Genomic DNA, 23,976 nt, shown 5'->3' with positions numbered 1-23,976 from the left:
CTATATGGACGCTGGTTCTGTTAATTAGCTTATCTGCTGGCTTCAAATTTTTCAAAATAAAAGGAGGGTGAGAGAGCAGTTCCCGGGTGAATGAAAGCTATGAAGAAAATGGCCAAATTAGAACTCCCACATCATCTCCCTCTTCTCTCCCCTTTATATATTACAATCCAACCACACTGGCCTCTTTTTTGTCCCTCAAACAAGACTGTCACAACTTCAGAATATTTGCCCTTTAAAAAAAAAAAAACTTATTTATTTGGAAGTCAGAGTTAAAGAAAGAGACAGAGATGAAGGGAAGGAGCGAGAGATATGTTCCATTTGCTGGTTTACTCCCCAGAAGACCACAACAGAGAGCACTGGGCCAGGCCAAAGCCAGGAGCTTCTTCCAAGTCCGGGTGGCAGGGGCTCAGGCACTTAAGCCATCTTTCACTGCTTTTCTCTGCCCATTAGCAGGGAGCTGGATGGGAAGTGGAGCAGCCAGGACATGAAGGAGGGCCCATATAGGATGCCAGGGTTGCAAGCAGAGGCTCTTACCCACTAAGCCACAATGTCAGCCCATAGAATCTTTGCCTTTCATGATGCTCTTTCTACTTGGATTACTCTTCCATTTGGTTGCTTTGCTATAATCATTCATTCTTTAACTCAAATATAACCTCAAAGAGGCACTCTTCTCTAACCACACTATCTAAAGAAGATGTTCATCAGCCCTGTCTTATTAGTCTGCATTCTCTTCACAGTATTTATAACTGAAATGCTTGTTATTTTTCATTTACTTGTTTCTCTCCAACACAAGTTACAGACCAAGACTATGATCAATTTTGTACCTTTAGTCTTCTTTTTCTTTCAGAGTTCTTATGTTATCTTTATGTATCCAGTAAAAGCTGAACTGTGAGTAATAAATACACTGAATTCTTTTACAGGAGTAAAAACTAGGGGGCTGATGAACTGTATCTGATGATACTGAAAGAAACTGGAGTGGGTCAAAGGACTGGTTCTAGAATCAAAGACGGTATGAGTACGCCACAACATTAACAGCAACTACTTACTGACACATCACCTATAAAGCTAGAAGCAAAACTAGCAACATGAAGATTCTTACCAGAAACTGAAATTTCTCTAACGTTCAAGCTAAATTTGAAAGTTGTGTTTTGCTAAGATCTACAGAAAAAGCAGGGTCAATGCCCCAAAAATCAAGTGAAAATTTAATTTTAATAAACCACACAATCCATTCTTTCTACTCTTTCAACTAATTAAACTGATATTTTCTGTTCTCCTTTCCTTTCAATCATGTGCTAAATCCTATCCTTAGAATGGCTGTAGAAAAGTCTGAGGTCAGAAATGAGACATTAACTAAAATGTTAGAATATATTTATTGATTGCTTACCATGTCTCAAGATCTTACATATAGTAACTCAGTCTTCTCAAAATCTTATGGGATATTTTACCATACCACAGCTATGTGAACTTAGACACAGAGAAATAAAGTACATTGATCAATGTCACACAACTAGGCCAGTGCCCTGGCTAACTTGGTTAATCCTCTGCCTTGCAGCGCCAGCATCCCATATGGGTGCCGGGTTCTAGTCCCGGTTGTTCCTCTTCCAGTCCAGCTCTCTGATGTGGCCCGGGAAAGCAGTGGAGGATGGCCCAAGTGCTTGGGCCCCTTGCACCTGCGTGGGAGACCAGGAGGAAGCATCTGGCTCCTGGCTTCTGATTGGCGCAGTGCGCCGACCGTGGCGGCCATTTAGGGGGTGAACCAGCGGAAGGAAGACCTTTCTGTCTCTCTCTCTCTCACTGTCTTAAAAAAAAAAAAAAAAAAAAAAAGTCACACAATTAAGTGGCAAGGCTAAAATTTAAACCAAGCCAATCAAACCAGGCCTACTGATACAAGACTTCTCTCATTCTTCACTATATTCTCAGGAAACTGCACTGAAAGTCTAAAATTTGACAAAAATTTGTAAAGTGCTGGCACTTTGAAGTGATAAATGTGCTATTAACACATTATTAAGATTTGAACCTTAAATGTGGTAGACTTTTCTTGACACAGCAAAGAGCAAAAGAAGTTATGAACAAAAACTACTTAATAGGAATGTCAAGAAATTCTTACCAAGTATGTTACATATACAACATAGATGAACACTTCAAAAGTCATGGGTCAAAAGGAAAAAAAAAAAAGAGTCATGGGTCAAATTCTTCTTCCCAGGGTAATGCTAATATCCCAAGAATAAATCTTCTCTCTTAAAGATTTTAGTACATGTTGTTTTACTTACAACATTCTCTTCAGGATATTCTGCACATGCAAATTTCAATATAAAACTTATGACTAGAGTCTATTCCCTAATAGCTATATGACTTTTCACAAAACAGAGACCCAAAGGGACAGTGCTGTGGGCTCAATGGGTTAAAGCCATGGCTTGCAATGCTGACATCCCAGATAGGCACCAGTTCAAGCCCTGATCTAGTTGCCTGTTGGAGTGTCTGGGAAACCAGTAGAGGATGCCCAAGTCCTTGGGCCCATGTATCTACGTGGAAAACCTGGATGAAGCTCCTGGCTCCTGGCTCTGGCCTGGCCCAGCCCCAGTCTTTGCAGCCATTTGGGGGAATGAACCAGTGGATGGAAGATCTCTCTCTCTTTATCTCTCTAACTCTGCCTCTCAAATAAATAAATCTTAAAACATACACACACACACACACACACACACACAGCCCCAAAGGTAGAGCAATAGTAAGCTCCAAGGAACAACGTGTGGTTTTAGAAATTCTTCAAATGGCAAGAAGTGACTTCCGGAGCCCGGCACTATGGCGTGGTAGGCTAAGCCTCCTCCTGCATTGCCAGCATCTCATATGGGCACTGGTTCATGTCCGGGCTGCTCCCCTTCCAATCCAGCTCTCTGCCTGTGGCCTGGGAAAGCAGTGCCGCTGCATCCACATGGGAGACCCAGAAGAAGCTCCTAGCTTCTGGTTTTAGATCAGCCCAGCTCCAGCCACTGCGGCCATCTGGAAAGTGAACCAACAGATGGAAGACCTTTCTCTCTGCCTCTCCCTCTCTCTGTAGCTCTGCCTTTCAAATAAATAAATAAATAAATCCTTTTTTTTTTAAAGGTGACTTCTAAAGCCTGTTTTAAAACCATTCTACTGGGGCCACTAACTATTATGGCACCCTTTGCAGCACTGACATCCCTTACTAGAGAACCGGTTTGAGTCCCAGCTCCTCTGCTTCCAATCTAGTTCCCTCCTAATGTGCCTAGGAAAGCAATAGAAAATCTCCCAAGTACTTGTGCCCCTGCTACCCCAGCGGGAAACTGGATCGAGTTCCAAGCTCCTGGCTTTAGCCTGGCCCAGCCCTTACTGTCATGGCTATTTGGGGAGTAAACTAGCAAACAGAAGATCTCTCTCTCTCTCTCTCTCTCTCTCTCTGTTGTTCTGCTTTCCAAATAAACAAATAAATCTTAAAAACCACATTCTACTGATCTATCGGCTATACAGTTTTTAATCACATCTTAATTCAAAAGCAAAAAGGGAAAGAAAGGCTCCAAGATACTCAACATATCAACCTAACTCCTACTTCTCAATGGAAAGGCACAATATTATACAGATCTGCCTATTCTGTAACTTGATCATTAAAATTCTGTAACAAATAAATGGACATCAAAACCTCCAACGTATCATGTGTAATTAAAGGCATACTGAAATTCTTATCCTTATTAAAACACAAAGCTACCCATAAAAAAGTAAGGCTTTCTAACCTTTCGAAGTCACCTTGCCTTGTAAATTTTGATAACCTATACACGGCCCAGTTGTTAAGCTGTTTAGAGGTCATTCCTCTTCCATTATCTATCACTGCAACAGCAGGTTTTCCTTGTGTTTCATCAAAAAGCTATGAAACAAAAAAAGTTCAAAAAGACAGTATAAGTCAAATCAACATTCACAACATGACGTTAAATATGAAAAAAGTGTTTCAGTGGGCTCATGCATACATCAGTACAACTTTTAGAAAAGCATTTCAGTTGTGTCTATCATAAGCTGTAGAATTCTTCATGTTCTTTAATGCAGAAATTCTATTCCTCATTATTTAACTTAAGGAAATTGTGCACAAAAATGTATATTTATTATTCTAGCATTGTTTCTCATGAAAAAATCAACAAATATTTCTTAATATTTACAATACGGCAAATGTTTACAACGTACTATAAAGGAAAGTAGAAAATTATTAAAAGCAGTGTGTTCACATTTATTTATATATAAATGTACAGAAAAGGGGCATATAAAAAAAGTTTAACAATGGATAAACATCAGATAATTTTCTCTACATTTAGTTTATCTTTTATTTCCTAACTTTTCTCCAATAAACTTAAACTATATTTATAAAAGGGAAAATGAAGCTGCTTTATAGTATTTTCTTACCAATTTGATCTGTATTTTTCTAATACCAACGTTACGAGCAGTAGCAGACAATGAATTGTCAATTAATTCCGCAAGAGCAAATGCTAGAAGAGATTGAGAAAACAGTATTGCTTAAAATTTCCCTCCGAAATACTTCATATGAAATTCAAAGTAGAAGAAACACTGAAGTACCTTAAAGTCATCACTTTTATTTTCCAAACAGCTAGAATTAAAGTATTATCCTGATCCTAATGATATAATACATAACAAAGGCATCATCAATCACCACCAGCATAAAAAAGCAGTCATCAACCAGTATGGCACTACACGGCATGAGTCAGCCAGCCATGATTCCTGGTTCAAGGAGTTTAAAATCTAAAGACAGACATACAGACATAAGAGACAAACAGGAGACCATAACCATAAAATCAAGTAGTAGTATATGGCATGATTACAGCATGCAGAAGTCAAAACTAAGCACATTTATAGATATGTGGGCAAAATGTAAAACAACTTCATTTATAAAAGTGTCTTTTAGAAGTTAATTTGTATGTAGAATTTTTAGTTCTAATGGAAATGCATCAAATGGCAGAACATGTCTGCTTTATCAACACAAAACTGCTATTGATCCACTAGCACACCACCAACTTGACAGTCAATCTATCACTGGCTCAGCATTAACTAAGATTATTCTTCAGGGTCACTATTCAAACTATTTCTTGCTTGTATTCCCTTAATTAAAAAGAAAAGGAACATGCCAAATTTATGTCTTAATCTCACTGAAGCTTAGCAAAATTAAAGCTGTAATTAACCCAGAGTGTTGCACTCCTCCCATTTTGCTGAAATACTCAGGGTTGGGTATGTCTATAAAATAATTACAATGAAGTTACTATACATCAGGTTAACTATAAAGATCTGGCAATGGGTAGTAACTACAGAAAAAGAGTAAGAAAGGACACTGTAAGAAATGGGAAAAAAAAGAAATTAAGAGGAAGAAGAAATACATAAAAATTTAGTTTTCTGAATAGATTAGTAGATAGTATTAAGAAATCCAAGATGAGTTTGAATTTCTGCCTCTAGAAGACTGGATATATGGTCATATTTTCCATAAGAGAAAATTTAAAGGGAAAGAAAATTGTTTTAGATATGATGCTCTACTACATCAAGTTCAATGAGCAGTAATGTTCCACAGGGAGCTACAGAAATACACTTAACTGCAAACTCCAAGACAAATTTTTGCTTCACTGACATAGATACGATAATTAAAGCCTGGGGCTGGCAGTATAGCATAGCCGGTAAAGTTGCCACCTGGGATGGTATCCCATATGCGTGGCAGTTCATGTGCTGGCTTCCCCACTTCCAATCCAGCTCCCTGCTAATGGCCTGGGAAAAGCAGTAGAATATTACCTGAGCCTCTGCCACCCATGTGGGAGACGCAGACCAGAGGATGGAAGATTTCTGTCTCCTCCCTCTCTCTCACATAAATAAATATACCTTAAAAAAGTTAAGGCCTGAATCCACTAAGAGAAAAATATGAAAAGATCAACATCGCTTGAGGAAACATTCACCACAGTTGGGAACCAGAAGCAGGGAAACAGAAATAGGAAAAGACCCAGCAACATACTATATAGTCAGAAGAATCATAGAGTAAACACTGAGATTCTCTGTTCATATAATGATGGTAGGATGAAAATGGATACAACATTTGGAAGGTAGTTAAACTATATGCAAGCAAAGTCTTTAAGATGAATGTTATTTGTTGACTTCACAATTACACATTTAGAAATTTACCACCAGAGAAAAAAATCAAAGATTTATTCACTATTCAAATATTTAAGCACTTACTATGTGTCAGGCATTGTTCTATGAACTTAGTAAAACAAAGTTCCTGTTCTTACAGATTTAACATTGTAATAGAGGAAGAAAGGAAGACATAACCATAATAAATAAACTCTACAACATGTTAGAAGATTGTATGTACTATGGAGAAAAGAAATCAAATAACACTAAAGACAAAGAAAACACAAATGCAATTTAAATAGGGTGATGGGGGCAGTTCAGCATAACAGTTATGACACCAATTAAGACAGCAACATTAGGGGCCGGCGCCTTGACGCAGCGGGTTAAAGCCCTGGCCTGCAGTGCTGGCATCCCATATGGCCGCCAGTTCGAGTCCCAGCTGCTCCACTTCCCATCCAGCTCTCTGCTATGGCCTGGGAGATCAGTAGAAGATGGCCCAAGTCCTTGGGCCCCTGCACCGGTGTGGGAGACCTGGAAGAAGCTCCTGGCTCCTGGCCTTGGATCAGCTCAGCTCTGGCCATTGCAGTCATTTGGGGAGTGAGCCAGCATATAGAAGACCTCTCTCTCCCCGGCTCTACCTCTTTCTATAACTCTTTCAAATAAATAAAATAAACCTTTAAAAAAAAAAAAAAAGCAACATTCTATATTGGTGGTTAGGCTCTATACCCAGCTCTGCTAACTCCTGCTAATGTGGTCCCTAGGGGAGCAGTGATGGCTCAAGTGACTGGGTTCCTGCCACTCATGTGGAAGACCTACTAAAGTTCCTAGTCCATGGCCTTATTGCACAGGTATCTGGAGAGCCCACCATGTTGCAGGCATTGAGGAGTGAACTAGCAGATGGGAGCTCTGTCTCTCTTGGTATCTCAAATAAAAATAAATAAATAAAATATACAAGGCGATCAAAGCCAAGTCTTCTTAAGAATGTAACATTTATACAAGCCTTGACTGAAGCAAGGAAATGTATCCAGGGCCTTTTGGAGGAAGAAGGTTCCAGGTGGCGGCCCTAAACTGAGAATATGGTTGGCACTGGATTAGAAAAATCAAGGCGAACAATGGAAACAAAAGAGACAGACAAGGCAAAGCTGCCAAGATCTTATAGGTAACAGAAAAGCCTTTAGGTTTTGCTCTTAGTGAAATGAGGAACCACAATTTTTTAACCGAAAGAATCACACAATCTGACTTTTCAAATCTGACATGGAGAAGAACGAAAACAGATACCAGTAAAGAGGCCACTATATACTACCACTATATCTAGGTGATAAGATAGTAACTTAGGGCAAGTAGTAGCAATACAAGTGGTGAGAAATGATCACAGGTAAGTATCAAATACAAGATCAGTAAGATTCCCTGACATTGAATGAGAGATATGAGACAAAGAAGAATCAATTTGATTTTTGGCCTAGAAGGACAAAGCAAAGATTAATTCATATGGGAAATCTACATGTAGCATAGAATTTATTCAATACATCAGGGTTATAATTTTAGACATCCTCATAGAGATGCTATGTGGGCAAATGAATGAACAAAATTGGAATTCAGAAGATAAATTTGCATTTTTTAAAGATTTATTTGAAAGACAGAGTTACAGAGAGACAGAGGCAGAGTCAGAGAGAGAGATAGATCTTTCATCCACTGGTTCGCTACCCAAATGGCCACAACAGTTGGAGCTGTGCCAATCTGAAGCCAGAAGCCAGGAGGTTTTTCTGCATCTCCCATGCATGTGCATTGGGCCATCTTCTACTGCTTTTCCCAGGGCAGAGCAGAGGGCTGGATCGGAATTACAGCAGCTGGGACTCATGACAGTGCCCATATGAGGTGCTAGCCCCACAGGCGGTGGCTTTACTGACACGCCATAGTGCCAGCCCCCACTATATTTTTTGCCACTTCCACGTGAAAGTCACTTCTATGAACATATTTATAGAGCCATGAGACTGGATGTAATGACCAAGTAGGGAAGAGAGAAGATAAAGAACCAGGAACTAAACCCCAAGTGAGCTACTTCAACCTTAAGAAGATGGGGGAAGAAAAGAGAGAGCAGTGACACAAAAATAAAATCAAGAGAATGCTAGGGCCGGCACTGTGGTGTAGTGGGTAAAGCCGCCACCTGAAGTGCCAACATCCCATATGGGCGCCAGTTCTAATCCTGGCTGCCCCTCTTCTGATCCAGCTCTCTGCTATGGACTGGGATAGCAGTAGAGGATGGCCTAAGACCTTGGGCACCTGCACCCACGTGGGAGACCCGGAGGAAGCTCCTGGCTCCTAGCTTTGGATCGGTGCAGCTCCGGCTGTTGCAGCCATCTGGGGAGTGAACCAGCGGATGGAAGACCTCTCTCTTTATCTCTACCTCTCTCTGTAACTCTCTCAAATAAATAAAAAATAAATTTTCAAATATATATATATATATATATTTAAAAAATAGAGAGAATGTGGCCTCTCAAAACCAAGTGAAGAAAACATATCAACACTGGAAAAGTGATAAAGGCATGTCAAATAAAGCTTCAAGTGGAATGAAAACTGAAAAACAGATAATTGGATTTAGTCACTGATAACCCTCAGAGAACAGGTGCAATAAATGGCCTGGGCAAATATCTGGTCGGAGTGAGAAATAGAAGAGACAGACACTGGCTCCACTAACTTGTTAGTAGTATGGCCCTAAACTAGTCACCTAAAATCTCTCAGCCTCAGTTTCTTTTACAAAATAGGCTCATTACCTATGTCATTCTCTAACATTATCTTCTATATAGGCTAGGGATTAAATGAGATAATGCTAAGTACTTGGCACAGTGTTTCACACTACAGCTGACCAGCTGACAGTAGTAATAAAGTAAGAAAGTGCACAAAGCTTTAAGAGCGTTCAATCATCTATAGTAATATAAACAAGAAGCAACTTTAGAGTCTAATAATAAACAGTTCACATTATCTATATATCACTAAGATATATAAACCTGTGTTCTGATACAGATATTTAAGATTTCATTTTATTTTTAAACAAAAAAGTAGGTTAAAGAAGTATGCACCATATACAACCACTTAAAAAAAAAATCAAACAATGAAATTGTCCAAAATGGTAAACACCAAAGTAGTACTAGCCGTGGTATCTGGGTGATAGAGATATGGATGACTTTTTTTTTTTTTCTTACCCATATTTTCTAATTCCCTACAAACAATAATGCACAAATAATAAAAAAAAATTCTAGTAAGAAAATTTATAATGAACTAAGTAGTATTAAAAACTGACATGGAGGCCGGCGCCGCAGCTCACTAGGCTAATCCTCTGCCTTGCGGCGCCGGCACACCGGGTTCTAGTCCCGCTCGGGGCACCGGATTCTGTCCCGGTTGCCCCTCTTCCAGGCCAGCTCTCTGCTGTGGCCAGGGAGTGCAGTGGAGGATGGCCCAAGTGCTTGGGCCCTGCACCCCATGAGAGACCAGGATAAGTACCTGGCTCCTGCCTTCAGATCAGCGCAGTGCGCTGGCAGAAGAGCACCAGCCGCGGCAGCCACTGGCGGGTGAACCAACGGCAAAAGGAAGACCTTTCTCTCTGTCTCTCTCTCTCACTGTCCACTCTGCCTGTCAAAAAAAAAACCTGACATGGAGGGGCTGCGCTGTGGTGCAGTTGGTTAAATCCCCAGCTTACAGCACTAGCATCACATATGGGCCCTGGTTCAAGTCCCGGCTGCTCTATTTCCAATCTACCTCCCTGCTGATGTTCCTGGGAAAGCAGTGGGGGATGGCCCAAGTTCTTGGGCCCCGTACCCATATAGGAGACCTGGAGGAAGCTCCTGGCTCCTGGCTTCAGATCAGCTCAACTCCAGCTGTTGCAGTCATCTGGGGAGTAAACCAACAATGGAAGACCTTTCTTTCTGTCTCTACCTCTCTGTAACTCTTTCAAATAAATAAAATAAAAAAAAATTTTTTTTGACAGGCAGAGTGGACAGTGAGAGAGAGAGACAGAGGGAAAGGTCTTCCTTTGCCACTGGTTCACCCTCCAATGGCCACCGTGGCCGGCGCGCTGCGGCCGGCGCACCGCGCTGATCTGATGGCAGGAGCCAGGTACTTATCCTGGTCTCCCATGGGGTGCAGGGCCCAAGGATTGGGCCATCCTCCACTGCACTCCCTGGCCACAGCAGAGAGCTGGCCTGGAAGAGGGGCAACCGGGACAGAACCGGCGCCCCGACTGGGACTGGAACCCGGTGTGCCGGCGCCGCAAGGCAGAGTATTAGCCTAGTGTGCCGCGGTGCCGGCTTAAAATAAATCTTAAAAATAAAAATAAAAACTGACATATAGAATCTTGTAAATCCACTGACTTATAAAGATCATTAGCAAGTAGGATAGAAAGTGGCAAATAGTCAAAGTAGAAGGAAATACAGAGACAAGAATACAAACCACTTACTTGCACCAATACAGTTATATAAATTTGCAAGGTAAAAAAATATATTGGGAGAGGTCAATAAGAGGCCTGGAATAACAAATCAGGAGAGGACAGTATACAGGAGATGGAAAGATAGCAGATTCAAGATCCCTCATAAGTTTAAAAGGAATGAACTCTATCAGGTAGTTAGCTTTAAGGAAAAGCAAGTTTACTCTGAAGATAACTTAAGTAGAAAAAGAAATATAGTGTAATAAAAAAGTTGAGAAAGGAAACGCAAAATGAGTAGTCACAGTTTTCTTAATAAAGTAGAATGAGAAGACTTATAAAAAGTCAAAATGGGACATGTGACCAGGAGATAAGAGTAATAGAAAATAATGGTTTATTAAAATTAGCATCAATAGAATACTTACGCAAAGGATTCTGTCCTTCACTTGCATAATATTCATACATGCCACTTTTAACCAGTGTATCATAGTGAGGTAGGAAGTCAATTCTTTCCTTTGTAGCAGTTAGTAGTAACTGATTAACTGAATGTAGCAAGTACAGAGTAACTCCATCTTTAACAATTTCATCTGTAATCAAGAGTAAAATCTTAAGTGCTAGGTAAGCATCAGAAACTCAATGAACTTTTAATTCTGAATATGCAAGTTGGATCTATAAAATATCTTTGGGCCGGCACCGCGGCTCACTAGGCTAATCCTCCGCCTAGCGGCGCCGGCACACCGGGTTCTAGTCCCGGTCGGGGCGCCGGATTCTGTCCCGGTTGCCCCTCTTCCAGTCCAGCCCTCTGCTGTGGCCAGGGAGTGCAGTGGAGGATGGCCCAGGTGCTTGGGCCCTGCACCCCATGGGAGACCAGGAAAAGCACCTGGCTCCTGGCTCCTGCCATCGGGTCAGCGCGGTGCGCCAGCCGCAGCGCGCCAGCCGCGGCGGCCATTGGAGGGTGAACCAACGGCAAAGGAAGACCTTTCTCTCTGTCTCTCTCTCTCACTGTCCACTCTGCCTGTCAAAAAAAAAAAAAAAAAAAAAAAAAACTTTAACAATGGTACAGGCAACCCCTCAAACAGCTCTATTTATAAATTCAGTCATATTTTGTTAAGCTTACCAATGGAGCAGGCATAAACATTTCCACTCATCTGAAACTCAACTCTTAGTAAGTTAAGCTACTATAGGAAATCAGAGGATCTGTATCAGAATGGTATTAACATGAACGGAAAATTGTTAAAATTTAAAAGAAATTGGGCATGAAACACTGGCAGGCCTTGGAAACTAATTGGGTAATAAAAGAAAATGGGAGAAATCCAAGTTGGTTAAGAAAATTAGTTTCTTAAGGGCACAAACAGAAGACCTGTGCCAGATGTTATGCAAAGTCTCATCTTCTGCAGCTAACATCAACTACTTCTTATAATCATGTTTGAAAACTGAATTCTGAGCAAACTGTAAACATAGTTTCTTCCTTCACCCCCAAAAATGCAATTAAAAATCAGTTTTAGAAACTTTTCTGTGTAATAAAATAGTAGCTGCCCTATAGCATACTAAAACATGTTAAATATACTGGGCAGGCATTGCAGCCTAGTGTAAAGCTACTGTGACCTTGGCATCCCATATGGGCACTGGTTTGTCTCTGCTGTTCCATTTCCAATCCAGTTCCCTGCCAATGACCTGGGAAAAGCAACAGAGGCTGTCCAAGTGCTTGGTCCCCTGCCACCCATGTGAGAGACCCAGATGAAGCTCCTAGCTTCAGCCTGGTCCAGTCTTGGCCATTATAGCCATCTGGGGAGTGAACCAGTGGATGGAAGATCTCTCTTCCTCTCTCTGTAACTCTTGACTTTCAAATAAAAAATTCTTAAATAAATTTTAAAAAGACGTTCAAATAAATAAATAAATCTTAAAATAAATAAAACATGTTGAGTATAAAAGCATGAACTTAATACCACTATTTACTTACCAAAATTATCACAGGTAATTTCTTTCCTACTTGTTGTTGTAATAACAAATTTCTCTTCAGGTGAAATGCCAAGTGTCTATCCAAAATAAAAGAAATAAAACTCATTACAGAAAGGAAATAAATGTATTGCTCAAGATTAAAAGAATGTGGAAATACTGATAACACATTATCTTTAAAGTTTTCCTTTACATATTAATATAGGATATATCCATTTAAATTAACTATTTGTTTACCAAAGTTGTTTTATCAGCTACTATATGCCACTAATGATTAGGTTGGATATTCTGAAAGAGTTTTAACAGAACAGTACACACCCAGACAAGACATGTTATTTCCTGACAAGATAAATATACAATCATTTTATCCACAGCAAAGTATTAACATGTTTTACATATAGCTTTGATATTTAAACATGTAAAAAGCAAACAGAAGAAAACACAGGTTAATGTTTTATAACACTAAAGATATGAATAGCCATGCTATGCAGGAGACCTACAATATCTAAATCAAAGGTAACCTCTTTCAAGACAGTATGGAGATACTTCAGAAATCTTAATATAGGCCTTCTTTATGACCCAGCCATCCTACTCCTGGATTTACCCAAGGGAAATGAAATCAGCATATGAAAGTTATCTGCACCCTCATGTTTACTGCAGCTCAATTTACAATAGCTAAGGCATGTTATCAACCCAAATGCCCATGAACAAGACTGGATAAAGAAATCATGGGATACGTACACCATGGAATACTATACAGCAAGGAAAAAAAAGAAATCCAGTCATTTGCAACAAAATGGATGAATCTAGAAATCATCATACTTAGTGAAATAAGCCAGTCCCAAAGGGACAAATATCATATGTTCTCCCTGAACTGTGATAGCTAATAGAGCAACTAAAAGGTAATCTGTAGAAGTGAAATTGACACTTCTACAGAGAAGCAATGACTTGACCAGCCCTTTGTCTTGACTGTTGAGGAAGTTTTTTTTTTTCATACTATTTGTTGAACTCTTTACTTAACATAGAGTTAATCATATGTGTATAAAGTCAATTGAAGGGCCAGTGCCGTGGCACAGTAGGTTAATCCTCTGCCTGTGGTGCCAGCATCCCATACGGGTGCCAGATCTAATCCCGGCTGCTCCTCTTCCAATCCAGCTCTCTGCTGTGGCCTGGGAGAGCAGTGGAGGATGGCCCAAGTCCTTGTGCCCCTGCACCCACATGGGAGATCAGGAAGAAGCACCTGGCTCCTGGCTTCGGATCAGCACAGCTTTGGCCATTTGATGAGTGAACCAGTGGACAGAAGACCTTTCTCTCTGTCTCTCCCTCTCACTGTAACTCCACCTCTCAGATAAATAAATAAAATCTCAAAAAAAAAAAAGTCAATTGAAAATAGATCTTAGCAAAAAAATAAAATAAGAGTGGGAAGAAGAGAGGAAGAAGAGGGGTTGGGAATATGGGAGGGAGGACAGGCACAGTGGGAAGAATCACCATGTTCCTAAAGTTGTAATTACGAAGTATATGAAGTTTGGTTTGGGTTTTTTTTTGTTTGTTTGTTTGTTTTTTTTTTTTTTTGACAGAGTTAGACAGTGAGAGAGAGAGACAGAGAGAAAGGTCTTCCTTCCGTTGATTCACTCCCCAAATGGCTGCAATGGCCGGAGCTACGCCAAACCGAAACCAGGAGCCAGGTGCTTCCTCCTGGTTTCCCATGCCGGGGCAGGTGCCCAAGCACTTGGGCCATCCTCCACTGCCTTCCCAGGCCACAACAGAGAGCTGGACTGGAAGAGAAGCAACCGGGACTAGAATCCGGCACCCATATGGGATGCCGGCGCCACAGGCAGAGGATCAACCAAGTGAGCCACGTTTCTGGACCCAAGTGTATGAAGTTTTTAACTGAAAGGAAACACACACACACACACACACACACACACACACAAAAGATGTCTATTTAAAATTTTTAATTAGAAAATAAATTAAGAATGAATTTGACTAAAAAAAATTGTAACCTCTTTGGGGCCGGCCTTGTGGTGTAGCAGGTTAAGCTGCCGCCGGCAATGCTGGTGTCCCATATGGGTGCTGGTTCAAATCCCAGCTGCTCCACTTCCTACCCAGCTCTCTGCCATGGCCTAGGAAGCAGTAGAGGATGGCCCAAGTCCTTGGGCTCATGCACCTGCGTGGGAGATCCAGAGGAAGCGTCTGGTTCTCATCTTCGGATCAGCGCAGCTCTGGCCGTCGCAGCCAACTGGGGAGTGAACCAGTGGATAAAAGAACTCTCTCCCTCTCTTTGTCCTTCTCCCTCTCCCTCTGCCTCTCCTCGCTCTGTGTAACTCTTTCAAATAAATAAATAAATCTTTAAAAAAAAAAAAAAAAAGGAGGAAGAAAATAGTGAGCACCAACAACTCCCAACTCTGAACGCATACAAATAAAAGGGAAAGAATAATCATGTATCCTGCCTTTCTTGGACCACTTGTATTTTAGGGTGATCAAATAGTTCTGATTAATGAGGCCAAACTGTTCTTTAAAGAATTCCAGCTAATAAATAGAGGGGGAATGGCAATTAGAACATCACCACCAATGGATGAGCTATCACTTCAAAACTTTATAATGGAGCCGGCGCCGTGGCTCAATAGGCTAATCCTCCACCTAGCGGCGCCGGCACACCAGGTTCTAGTCCCGGTCGGGGCGCCGGATTCTGTCCCGGTTGCCCCTCTTCCAGGCCAGCTCTCTGCTATGGCCCGGGAAGGCAGTGGAGGATGGCCCAAGTGCTTGGGCCCTGCACCCCATGGGAGACCAGGAGAAGCACCTGGCTCCTGCCTTCGGATCAGTGCAGTGCGCCGGTCGCAGCACACCAGCCGTGGCGGCCATTGGAGGGTGAACCAACGGCAAAAGGAAGACCTTTCTCTCTGTCTCTCTCTCTCACTATCCACTCTGCCTGTCCAAAAAAAAAAAAAAAAAAAAAAAGCAACCTTTATAATGGGGGCCAGCACTGTGGCATAACAGGTAAAGCCACTGCCTGCAATGCCAGCATCCCTTGTGGGCGCGGGTTTGAGTCCCAGCTGCTCCACTTCCCATCCAGCTCTCTGCTATGGCCTGGGAAAGCAGTAGAGGATGGCCCAAGTCCTGGGGCCCCTGCATCCACATAGGAGATCCAGAAGAAGCTCCTGTAACTCTTTCAAATAAAGAAAATAAATCTTTAAAAAAAATTTATAATGGAGGGAATTCAGCTGAAATCATCTCAACCCCAATAAGTTCAATGTTAGCATTATCACATGTGGGTAGATGGAGCATTCATGCATTATGTGTCTCCTAATATGGTGTGATAAGAAGTACCAGCACCACTTAAGCAGCATTCTTTGCCTTTTAACCCTAAAGAAATCCAACCTAAATCTACTTAAGTTTTTGACCTAACTTGCAGTTTACAGAACATACTTGGACCTAAAAATTATATACCATAAACGAGCACAGAAAATCTGGAATGTGGAATACTAAAGAAAAACCTAATTTCCCAGGGGCCGGCGCTGTGGCGCAGCAGGTTAATGCCCTAGCCTGAAGTGCCAGCATCTCATATGGGCGCTAGTTCAAGACCCGGCTGCTCCATTTCTGATCCAGCTCTCTGTCATGGCCTGGGAAAGCAGCAGAAGATGGTCTAGACACTTGGGCCCCTATACCCGCGTGGGAGACCTGAAAGAAGCTCCTGGCTTCAGATCGGAGCATCTCCAGCCACTGCGGCCAACTGGGGAGCGAACCAGCGGAAGGAAGACCTCTCTCTCTCTGCTTCTCCTCTCTCTGTGTAACTCTGCCTTTCAAATAAATAAATAAATCTTTAAAAAAAAAGAAAAAAGAAAAAACCTAATTTCTCAACAGGTCAACTGCAGGAAAATAAAAAAGGGACTGAGAAAGGGAGGAGTTACAAAATGCTGTAAATGCTTGTTTATTTTCACCAATTTACTTATTTATTTAAGAGGAAGAGTGCTTAACTCACTGTGCCACAACACAGGCCCCCCCAAATACTTCAAAACTTTACAGAATTATAAAACATAGCAAAATAAGTTCATTGTGAAGACCTTACTGAACTGACTTAAATAACCAACTATAAAAAACCATTTTTAGGGGCCAGGATTGTGGTAAAGTCCTGGCTGATGTCCCAGCTGCTCTGCTTCGAATCCAGCTCCCTATTAATGCACCTGGGAAAGCAGTGGAAGATTGGGTCCTGCCACCACATGAGGGACCCCAGATGGAGTTCCTAGCTTCTGCAATCGACCTAGCCCAGCCCTGAATACTGGGGCCACTTGAGAAATGAATCAACAGATGGAAGATCTCTTTCTCTTTCCCCCTCTCCCCATCTCTCTATAACTCTGTCTTTCAAAAACATAAAATAAATTTCAAAAAAAATCAATGAATGATCTTGAAACAATTAGCTAATCACATGGAAATTGATAAAATTCTTGTGTTAACACACATTAAATTCAAGAATTAAAGCATTTACTTATTAAAACAAAACTGTTAACATAAATACAGGAGAAATACCATTTATTTTGAAAACACAGAAAAAGAATTCTGAGAAGACAAAAATAGTATAAGCCATAAAGGAAAGGACTAGAAAACATGAAAGATGCTCAATCTCACTATGTACTAGAGAAATTAAAATAACTCGTTATCATTCCTATCAGGTCAGTAAAAATTTTAAAAGTTCTGATCCCACCACGTAAGGAAACAGAAACACACACTGCTGATAGGACCAAAAACTAGTACAATCATATGGAAAAAAATTCTGCGTTCTTTAGTAAACCTAAAGATATTCATACCTTCTGCTATTCCATTTTACAGAAATAAAGACATGGACATAAATCAGGAATAAGAGAGTATTTATTAGATGGAAACCAGCCTTAAAGATTTTTATTAGGTTTTCATGTAATTGTGACTATCATTTTTTAGATCATTACTGCTTTTCTATTTTTATATTATTGCAACTATTAGATCAAGTGCTTATGCATCTTAAAGAACAAAATACACTTTTATAGCTCTTGCAAATCATGTACAAATGATTTTGTTAAGATTCATGTATATCAGGGCCGGGAATTTGGTATAGCAGGTAACTGCAGCACTGGCATTCCATATGGGCACCGGTTTGAGTCCCAGCTGTTCCACTTACAATCCAGTTCCCTGCAAATATGCCTGGGAAGGCAGCGAAGGATGGCCCAATTGTTTATGCCCCTGCCACCAGGCAGCGAAGGATGGCCCAATTGCTTATGCCCCTGCCACCCACGTGGGAGGATCCAGAAGGAGCTCCTGGCCAGCTCTGTCCATTGTGGCCATTTGTGGAGTGAACCAGATGGAAGATCTCCCTATGTTTCTCTCTCTATGTATAATTCTGCCTTTCAAAAAAATAAACAAGTAAATATTTTTTAAAAAAAAGATTCGTCGGCTGGCGCCGTGGCTCAATAGGCTAATCCTCCACCTTGCGGCGCCGGCACACCGGGTTCTAGTCCCGGTTGGGGCGCCGGATTCTGTCCCGGTTGCCCCTCTTCCAGGCCAGCTCTCTGCTATGGCCAGGGAGTGCAGTGGAGGATGGCCCAGGTGCTTGGGCCCTGCACCCCATGGGAGACCAGGAAAAGCACCTGGCTCCTGGCTCCTGCCAGGATCAGCGCGGTGCGCCGGCTGCAGCGGCGGCCATTGGAGGGTGAACCAGCGGCAAAAGGAAGACCTTTCTCTCTCTGTCTCTCTCTCTCACTGTCCACTCTGCCTGTGAAAAAAAAAAAAAAAAAAAGATTCGTGTATCTGCAAAGTATTCATATCTAATCATTCTACCCAATTTACCCATAAATCTATTATTTTTAATTACCTTGAAAACTCTTCCAGGAAAACTGCATAGGTATTTCATCTAGCCTGTCGTTAATTACATGGAAGCCTTCTCCCACTCAAACTGTTCATGTACCTTAATCTAAGGATAGAAATACTAGCATCTCATTCCCTTCTACAAACACAGATAATGTGTTGTCATTCTGAATCTGTCTTTATCCAACAATGACAATATAGCTGCTCCTTTATTACAATGAGGTTACATCCCAATAAAAGTCAAAAATATTCTAAGTCTAAAAGCCATTTCATGTATACAACCTACCAAACATCATAGCTTAATATGGCCTATGTTAAACATGCTCAGAACATTTATAGTAGCCTATAGAAGGGCAAAATCATCTAACACAGAGCCTGTTTATACTAAAACATTGAATATCTTGTATAACTTACTGAATACTGTACTGAAAGCAAAGAATGGAATAGTATAGTACAGTGTATCACTAGCCTGGGAAAAGATGAAACTTCAAATCCAAAGTATGTATTTTCTACTCAATACATACCAGTTTCAAACCAGTGTAAGCTCAAAATTCTTCCATCAAACCATGCTACATTGGGGCTACCTGCATTTTCCTGCACTAGAGCAGAATTAATTGTCTTTCAATTTTTAATCTACATTAAAATCCATAGGAAGTGGCATTTATCCTAGTGATTAAGATCCCACACCATGACAGGTTTGACTCCTGCATCTGGCTCCTGACCACTGCTTCCCACCAATGCAGACCTTCCCACCCGCAGACCTTCACTCCTGCAGACCTGGACTGAGTTCCCAGTTCCTGGTTTAGGCCTGGCCCACCCTTCCCAATGCAGACATTTAAGGAATAAACCAGCAAACAGGAGTTTTCTCTGCCTCACAAATTTTTAAAAAGCTTTTGTTTTTTAATGAATAGAATAGTGGTTACCGGGCTAGAGCTGTGGGGGACAGGAGTTGGAGATACGTTGGTCAAAGGATACAAAATTTTAGCTGGGCAGGAGGAATAAGTTCAAGAGATCTATTGTTCAACACAGTGAATATACAACTAAGAACAATGTACTGTATTTTCTTTTCAAATTATTTATTTATTTGAACGGCAGAGAGAATTTTCTTCCCAAATGCCTGCAATGGCCAGGGGCCAGGAACTCCATCTGGGTCTCCCATATGGATGGCAGGGACCCGTTCTTGGGCCATCTCCCACTGCTCTCCTAGGTGTATTATCAGGAAGCTGGATCGCAAGCAGAGGAACCAGAACTCAAACTGACATGCTGCTATGGATGCAGGCACCCTAATAGCAGCTTAACGCATTGTGCCAGCCCCTGTACTCTTGAAAGTTATTAAGAGAGCAGATTTTGGGGCCAGCACTATGGTGTAGCAGGTCAAGTCACCATCTGTAGCACCAGCATCCCATGAGTGCCTGTTTGAGTCCCAGCTGCTCCACTTCCCACTCAGCTCCCTGGTAATGTGCCTGGGAAAAGCAGTGAAAAATGGCCCATAAGCTTGGACCCCTGCAACCACGTGGGAGACCTGGATGAAGCCCCTAGCTCCTGGCTTTAGCCTGAACTAGCCCCAGCTGTGGCAGTCATTTGGGGAGTGAACCAGCAGAAGTCATTTGGGGAGTGAACCAGCAGAAAGAAAATTTCTCTGCCTCAGCCTCTCCCTCTCATTCTCTCTAACTTTCAAATAAATCAATCAATCTTAAAAAAAAAAAAAAAAAAAGATTTTAAGTGTTCTCACTATACACACAAAATTGTGAGGTGCATGTTAAATAACTATTTCACTACATACACATATACAAAACCCGTATACACACTATAACATACAATTTTTACATGTTAATTAAAACAAAACTAAAAATTTTTAAGTGAAAATCAATTGGCCATGTACATCTAGTTTCCCTTCTGCTGCACTGACCCATATGTCTATATTTACATCAATACCGTACTGTATAGGGCCGGTGTTGTGGCATAGCAGGTTAAGTCTCTGCCAACATTGCTGGCATCCCATATAGTGCAGGTTCAAGTCTCGGCTGTTCCACTTCCGATCCAGCTCCCTGCTAATGTGCCTAGGAAAGCAGTGAAAATGACTCAGGTCCCTTGGGCCCCTGCACCCACTTGGGTGACCCAGAGGAAGCTTCAGGCTCCTAGCTGTGGCCTGGCCCAGCCCTGTTGTGGCCATCTGGATAGTCAATCAGTGGATGGAAGATCTCTTTCACTCTGTCCTCCTATCTGTAACTCTGCCTTTCAAATTAAACAAACAAAAAACTGTACTGTATTACCATATTTTTGTATTAAGATTTCAAATCAGCTTTAGTTCTCGGTCTGTTCTTTTTATTTGGAAGGTATAGGGAGAGTTCATGCTCTGCTGGTTCACTCCCCTAATGACAGCAATAGGCCAATCAGGAGCCCAGGATTCAATCCGGGTCTCCCACAAGGCTGACAGCTAGTCATCACCTACTGTTGCCCAGGGTCTGCATTAGCAGGAAGCTAATCTAGCTGGGACCCAAACCCAGGCACTCCAATGCAGGATGCAAACGTCCCAAGAGGCAGCTTAACTCTCTGTGCCAAACTCAGGATCTGTCTACCTTCTTCTCTTCCTCCCTCTTGTGAATGCTCCCCTCTGGCACTAAACTCACTGGTTTAATTGATATTTTAACAAAATAAGTTAGTGTAATATTTTGCCTCCTCTCCTATGGAGAAAAGTAAAGACTTTAGTAAGCAGTGTGAAGGAGTTTTTTCTTTAAATACAAACGTTAGAATCAAACTGACCTAGATTTTAATCCTAGTTTCAATGCTTATTAACTGTATAATACTAGATTTAGGAGTTTAATTCAGTTCTTCATGTATATAATGGACACAAAGTACGGGACTGATGGCATAATCTAACAACGCTTTAAAAAAAAGAAAGCTTTCCAAGTCCTCCTTTTCCTTACTAGTTCTTCCAGATCACTTCTAATCAAATCTACTGTTTGCCCTAACAGGAAAAAGAGGAAAGTAGGGGAAAAAGAATTAGTCAAAGGAAATATTTTCCTTGATTTTCAACCTGAAACACTGAGAGAAGGGATAAGTCTGGGTCTGAAAACAACATTCACTATCCGACTTAGGTTAGTCACTATCTCCAACACTGAGTTTATACTTCTGAAATACCAGGCTAATAATACTCTCCCCTATCTACCTGACAGAGCTAGTTACCCAAACATCTTACAGGGAAGAAGAAAGAAGGAATCTAATATTTCTCAAGGAAGGATAAATTAACACAACCTATAAAAAAGCAATTTAAAGATAGGATCTGAGGAGCTTTAAAAGGTTCCTGACCTTTGATATACAGGAATTTAACTTCTAAGATCCTAACTAAAGAAAACAATAATAAAGACTGAAGAAAAAACTAGGTTATTCAAAAATGTTTGTCACAGCACTTAACACTAAATGTAAATATCACCAAATGGGATTTTGTTATGTCAAGTGCCATATTCAATTTTAATTATTTATATTTGCACTACAACAGATACTCCAGATAACCTTAAGGGAAAAAAGAAACGATATAAAATATGTATTGTGGTGTTTTAAAAGGGGTGAGGGGAAGTTAAGGCTGTAAAGACAACCCCACTGCTAACAGTAGTCACAACACGTTTTACAATGAACAAAAAGGCTTACTTTTTCCTTTCTAGTTCCCTATTTTCTTTAATGTGATGATATTTACACAAAAAATTATAAACATAAAGAGTCTGCTTCTTGTGACATGCTCCTAAATACAAAATGTTCAACAAAAAAGACAAGTTCATTCATTCACTTTTCAAATGCAATAAGAATGGACAGGTGTTTATCTTCATTCACTTATCTATTCTGTTCTGAGCTATTGCAATGCGCCAGGCAGAGTTCTAGATACCAAGGAGACGGCTGTTGGCAAAATAAAATCCTTGCTCCCAAGTCACCTTCCTTCTTGGATCTTCAATTATTTGAGCAACTCTGCAGAACCGTTCTAAATCAGCCTACGGAAGGCGAAACAGACTTTGCAAGTTCTTTCTCCTTGGAACTTCAGTGTTGTTTATAGCTTCAAAATTATCTCACGTGGTTAATTCGGGGCATGATCATATTGCTTCTTCAAAGACCTTCCAGACAATACACCCCCAATCCATAAGGCACCTCACAGTTCAAAGCAGGTTCTCCTACATAGTCATTCATTTTTAAAGCACCCCAAGACAAGGAGTAGACGCGTTCCCGGGCGCTCCCTGCTACCCACGGCCCCCCTTAGAGGTAATGCAGGACCAGGACTCAGAAAACCAGAAGGGCAGCTCCACCTCCGACGCGAGCTGGACCAGCGTTTCCGCGCGCAAGGACCCCGCGGGCCCCACACACCGTCTTCGACAACCCGGGAGAGGCGCCTGCACCCTCTCAGGAACCCGAGGTAAAAATCAACTCCAGGAATTTCACATTGTCTGCCCTTCGCAACACCCACAACAGAGTCACCGGGGGAAAACTCTGCTCTTCACTTACAGGATTAAAAACTTACCAAAGGAACACAAGACACCGTGAAGAACGAACCGAACGACCCCGATCACGCTTAGCCCTCCAGGGGCCAACGGGCCCCGAGGGCTCCAAGCCTGCGTCGCCAGAGTTAGGGAGGAAGGGCCGGAGGCCCGCAGAGACGCCGGCTCCGCACTCGGAGGCCCGAGCCAGGGCCGAACGACGGCTTCCAGGCGCCGGGTCACAGGCATGGCGGGGCCCCCGAGAGCGAGAAGTCAAGGCCGCAGGGTTGCGGCCGGGTGACAGGTTTATTGCCCTCGGTGAGCAACTTGGGTTTCTCGGCACACTCCCACCCCAACTCCACCCGCGCATCCCTCCTTCCCGTACCTGACACACCGACGCGCGGAAGCCCGCGTAGTCCGAGTGCTCCGCGATCTGCAGCGCCCGGTCTCCGAGCTCGGACTCTTTCTCGCGTCGGTCAAACAAGTACACCGTCCTGTGGCCGTCGCCTCCGCCGTCCTCCCCAGTCCCCAGCGAGGGCCCGCCAGACCCGCCATCACCCGCCGCTGCCATATTGGGGGAAAAGGAGAAAGGACGGCGGCTTCGGCGTTGGCCGCCGCCCCGCTCAGGACTGGCTGAGGTGCAGGCTCCGCGCGGCGCGCCTTCAGCTGCAGCCCCAGGGGCGGCTCGAGGCCTCGGCCCGGCGCGTTGCAGCCCCTACTCGTCGGCTGAACCGCGGCAGGCGAGAGGATCACCCGGGAACCGATTCAAACGCGCTGCGGCCCCGAACAACACGTCACTTCCGCAGCCCGCCGCTCCGGGGGAGAAAGGGACGCGCGGCGCGCTCCTAAGGGCTCGCGCCGTGCGCCCGCCGCCACCCACACGGGCCCCACAGAGAGACCCGCCACCAGGGCCGCCGTCGAGACTGTGGCGCAGGAGGAAAGAAGGGCGGCGGGAAGGGGGAGGGGCGAATCCAGCAGGCCGCGCGGGCGGGGCGGGGCTTCGCCGCTCACGCCGGGTCCGCCCCTTTTGCCCTGGAGAAGGTGGAGGGAGGCGCGGGTTCGGGGCGAGTAAGAGCCAAGGCGGGAAAGCCAGCCGCTGTAGCATCTGGGGGTGTCTCCTGAGGTGCTGTTTTCTCTTGGCGGAGAGGGTCTTGGTGCCTTCCCGCCTCGCCGTGACCCGGACGGAACTCG

General features: G+C 42.7%; 1 protein-coding gene across 6 annotated transcripts in view; it reads right to left on the bottom strand.

The window, feature by feature from the left end:
• Positions 1-23,762, bottom strand: part of SMCHD1 (structural maintenance of chromosomes flexible hinge domain containing 1) — a 164,500-nt gene extending 140,738 nt beyond the window's left edge. For all 6 annotated transcript variants that reach the window (XM_051851361.2, XM_008261120.4, XM_051851360.2 and 3 more), the window contains exons 1-5: positions 23,171-23,762; positions 12,498-12,573; positions 10,963-11,124; positions 4,405-4,487; positions 3,747-3,877 (exon numbers count right to left, since the gene is read on the bottom strand). In XM_051851361.2, coding sequence (XP_051707321.2) covers positions 3,747-3,877; positions 4,405-4,487; positions 10,963-11,124; positions 12,498-12,573; positions 23,171-23,356 — 638 coding nt within the window. In that variant the 5' untranslated portion in view covers positions 23,357-23,762. The remainder of the gene's footprint in view (positions 1-3,746; positions 3,878-4,404; positions 4,488-10,962; positions 11,125-12,497; positions 12,574-23,170) is intronic.
• Between the last annotated feature and the right edge of the window lie 214 nt (positions 23,763-23,976).

This window comes from Oryctolagus cuniculus, chromosome 10 (genome assembly GCF_964237555.1).
Source record: "Oryctolagus cuniculus chromosome 10, mOryCun1.1, whole genome shotgun sequence".
Classification (NCBI taxonomy): domain Eukaryota; kingdom Metazoa; phylum Chordata; class Mammalia; order Lagomorpha; family Leporidae; genus Oryctolagus; species Oryctolagus cuniculus.
Note: the sequence above shows the minus strand (reverse complement) of the source record. Positions and strands in the feature narration are given on the sequence as shown.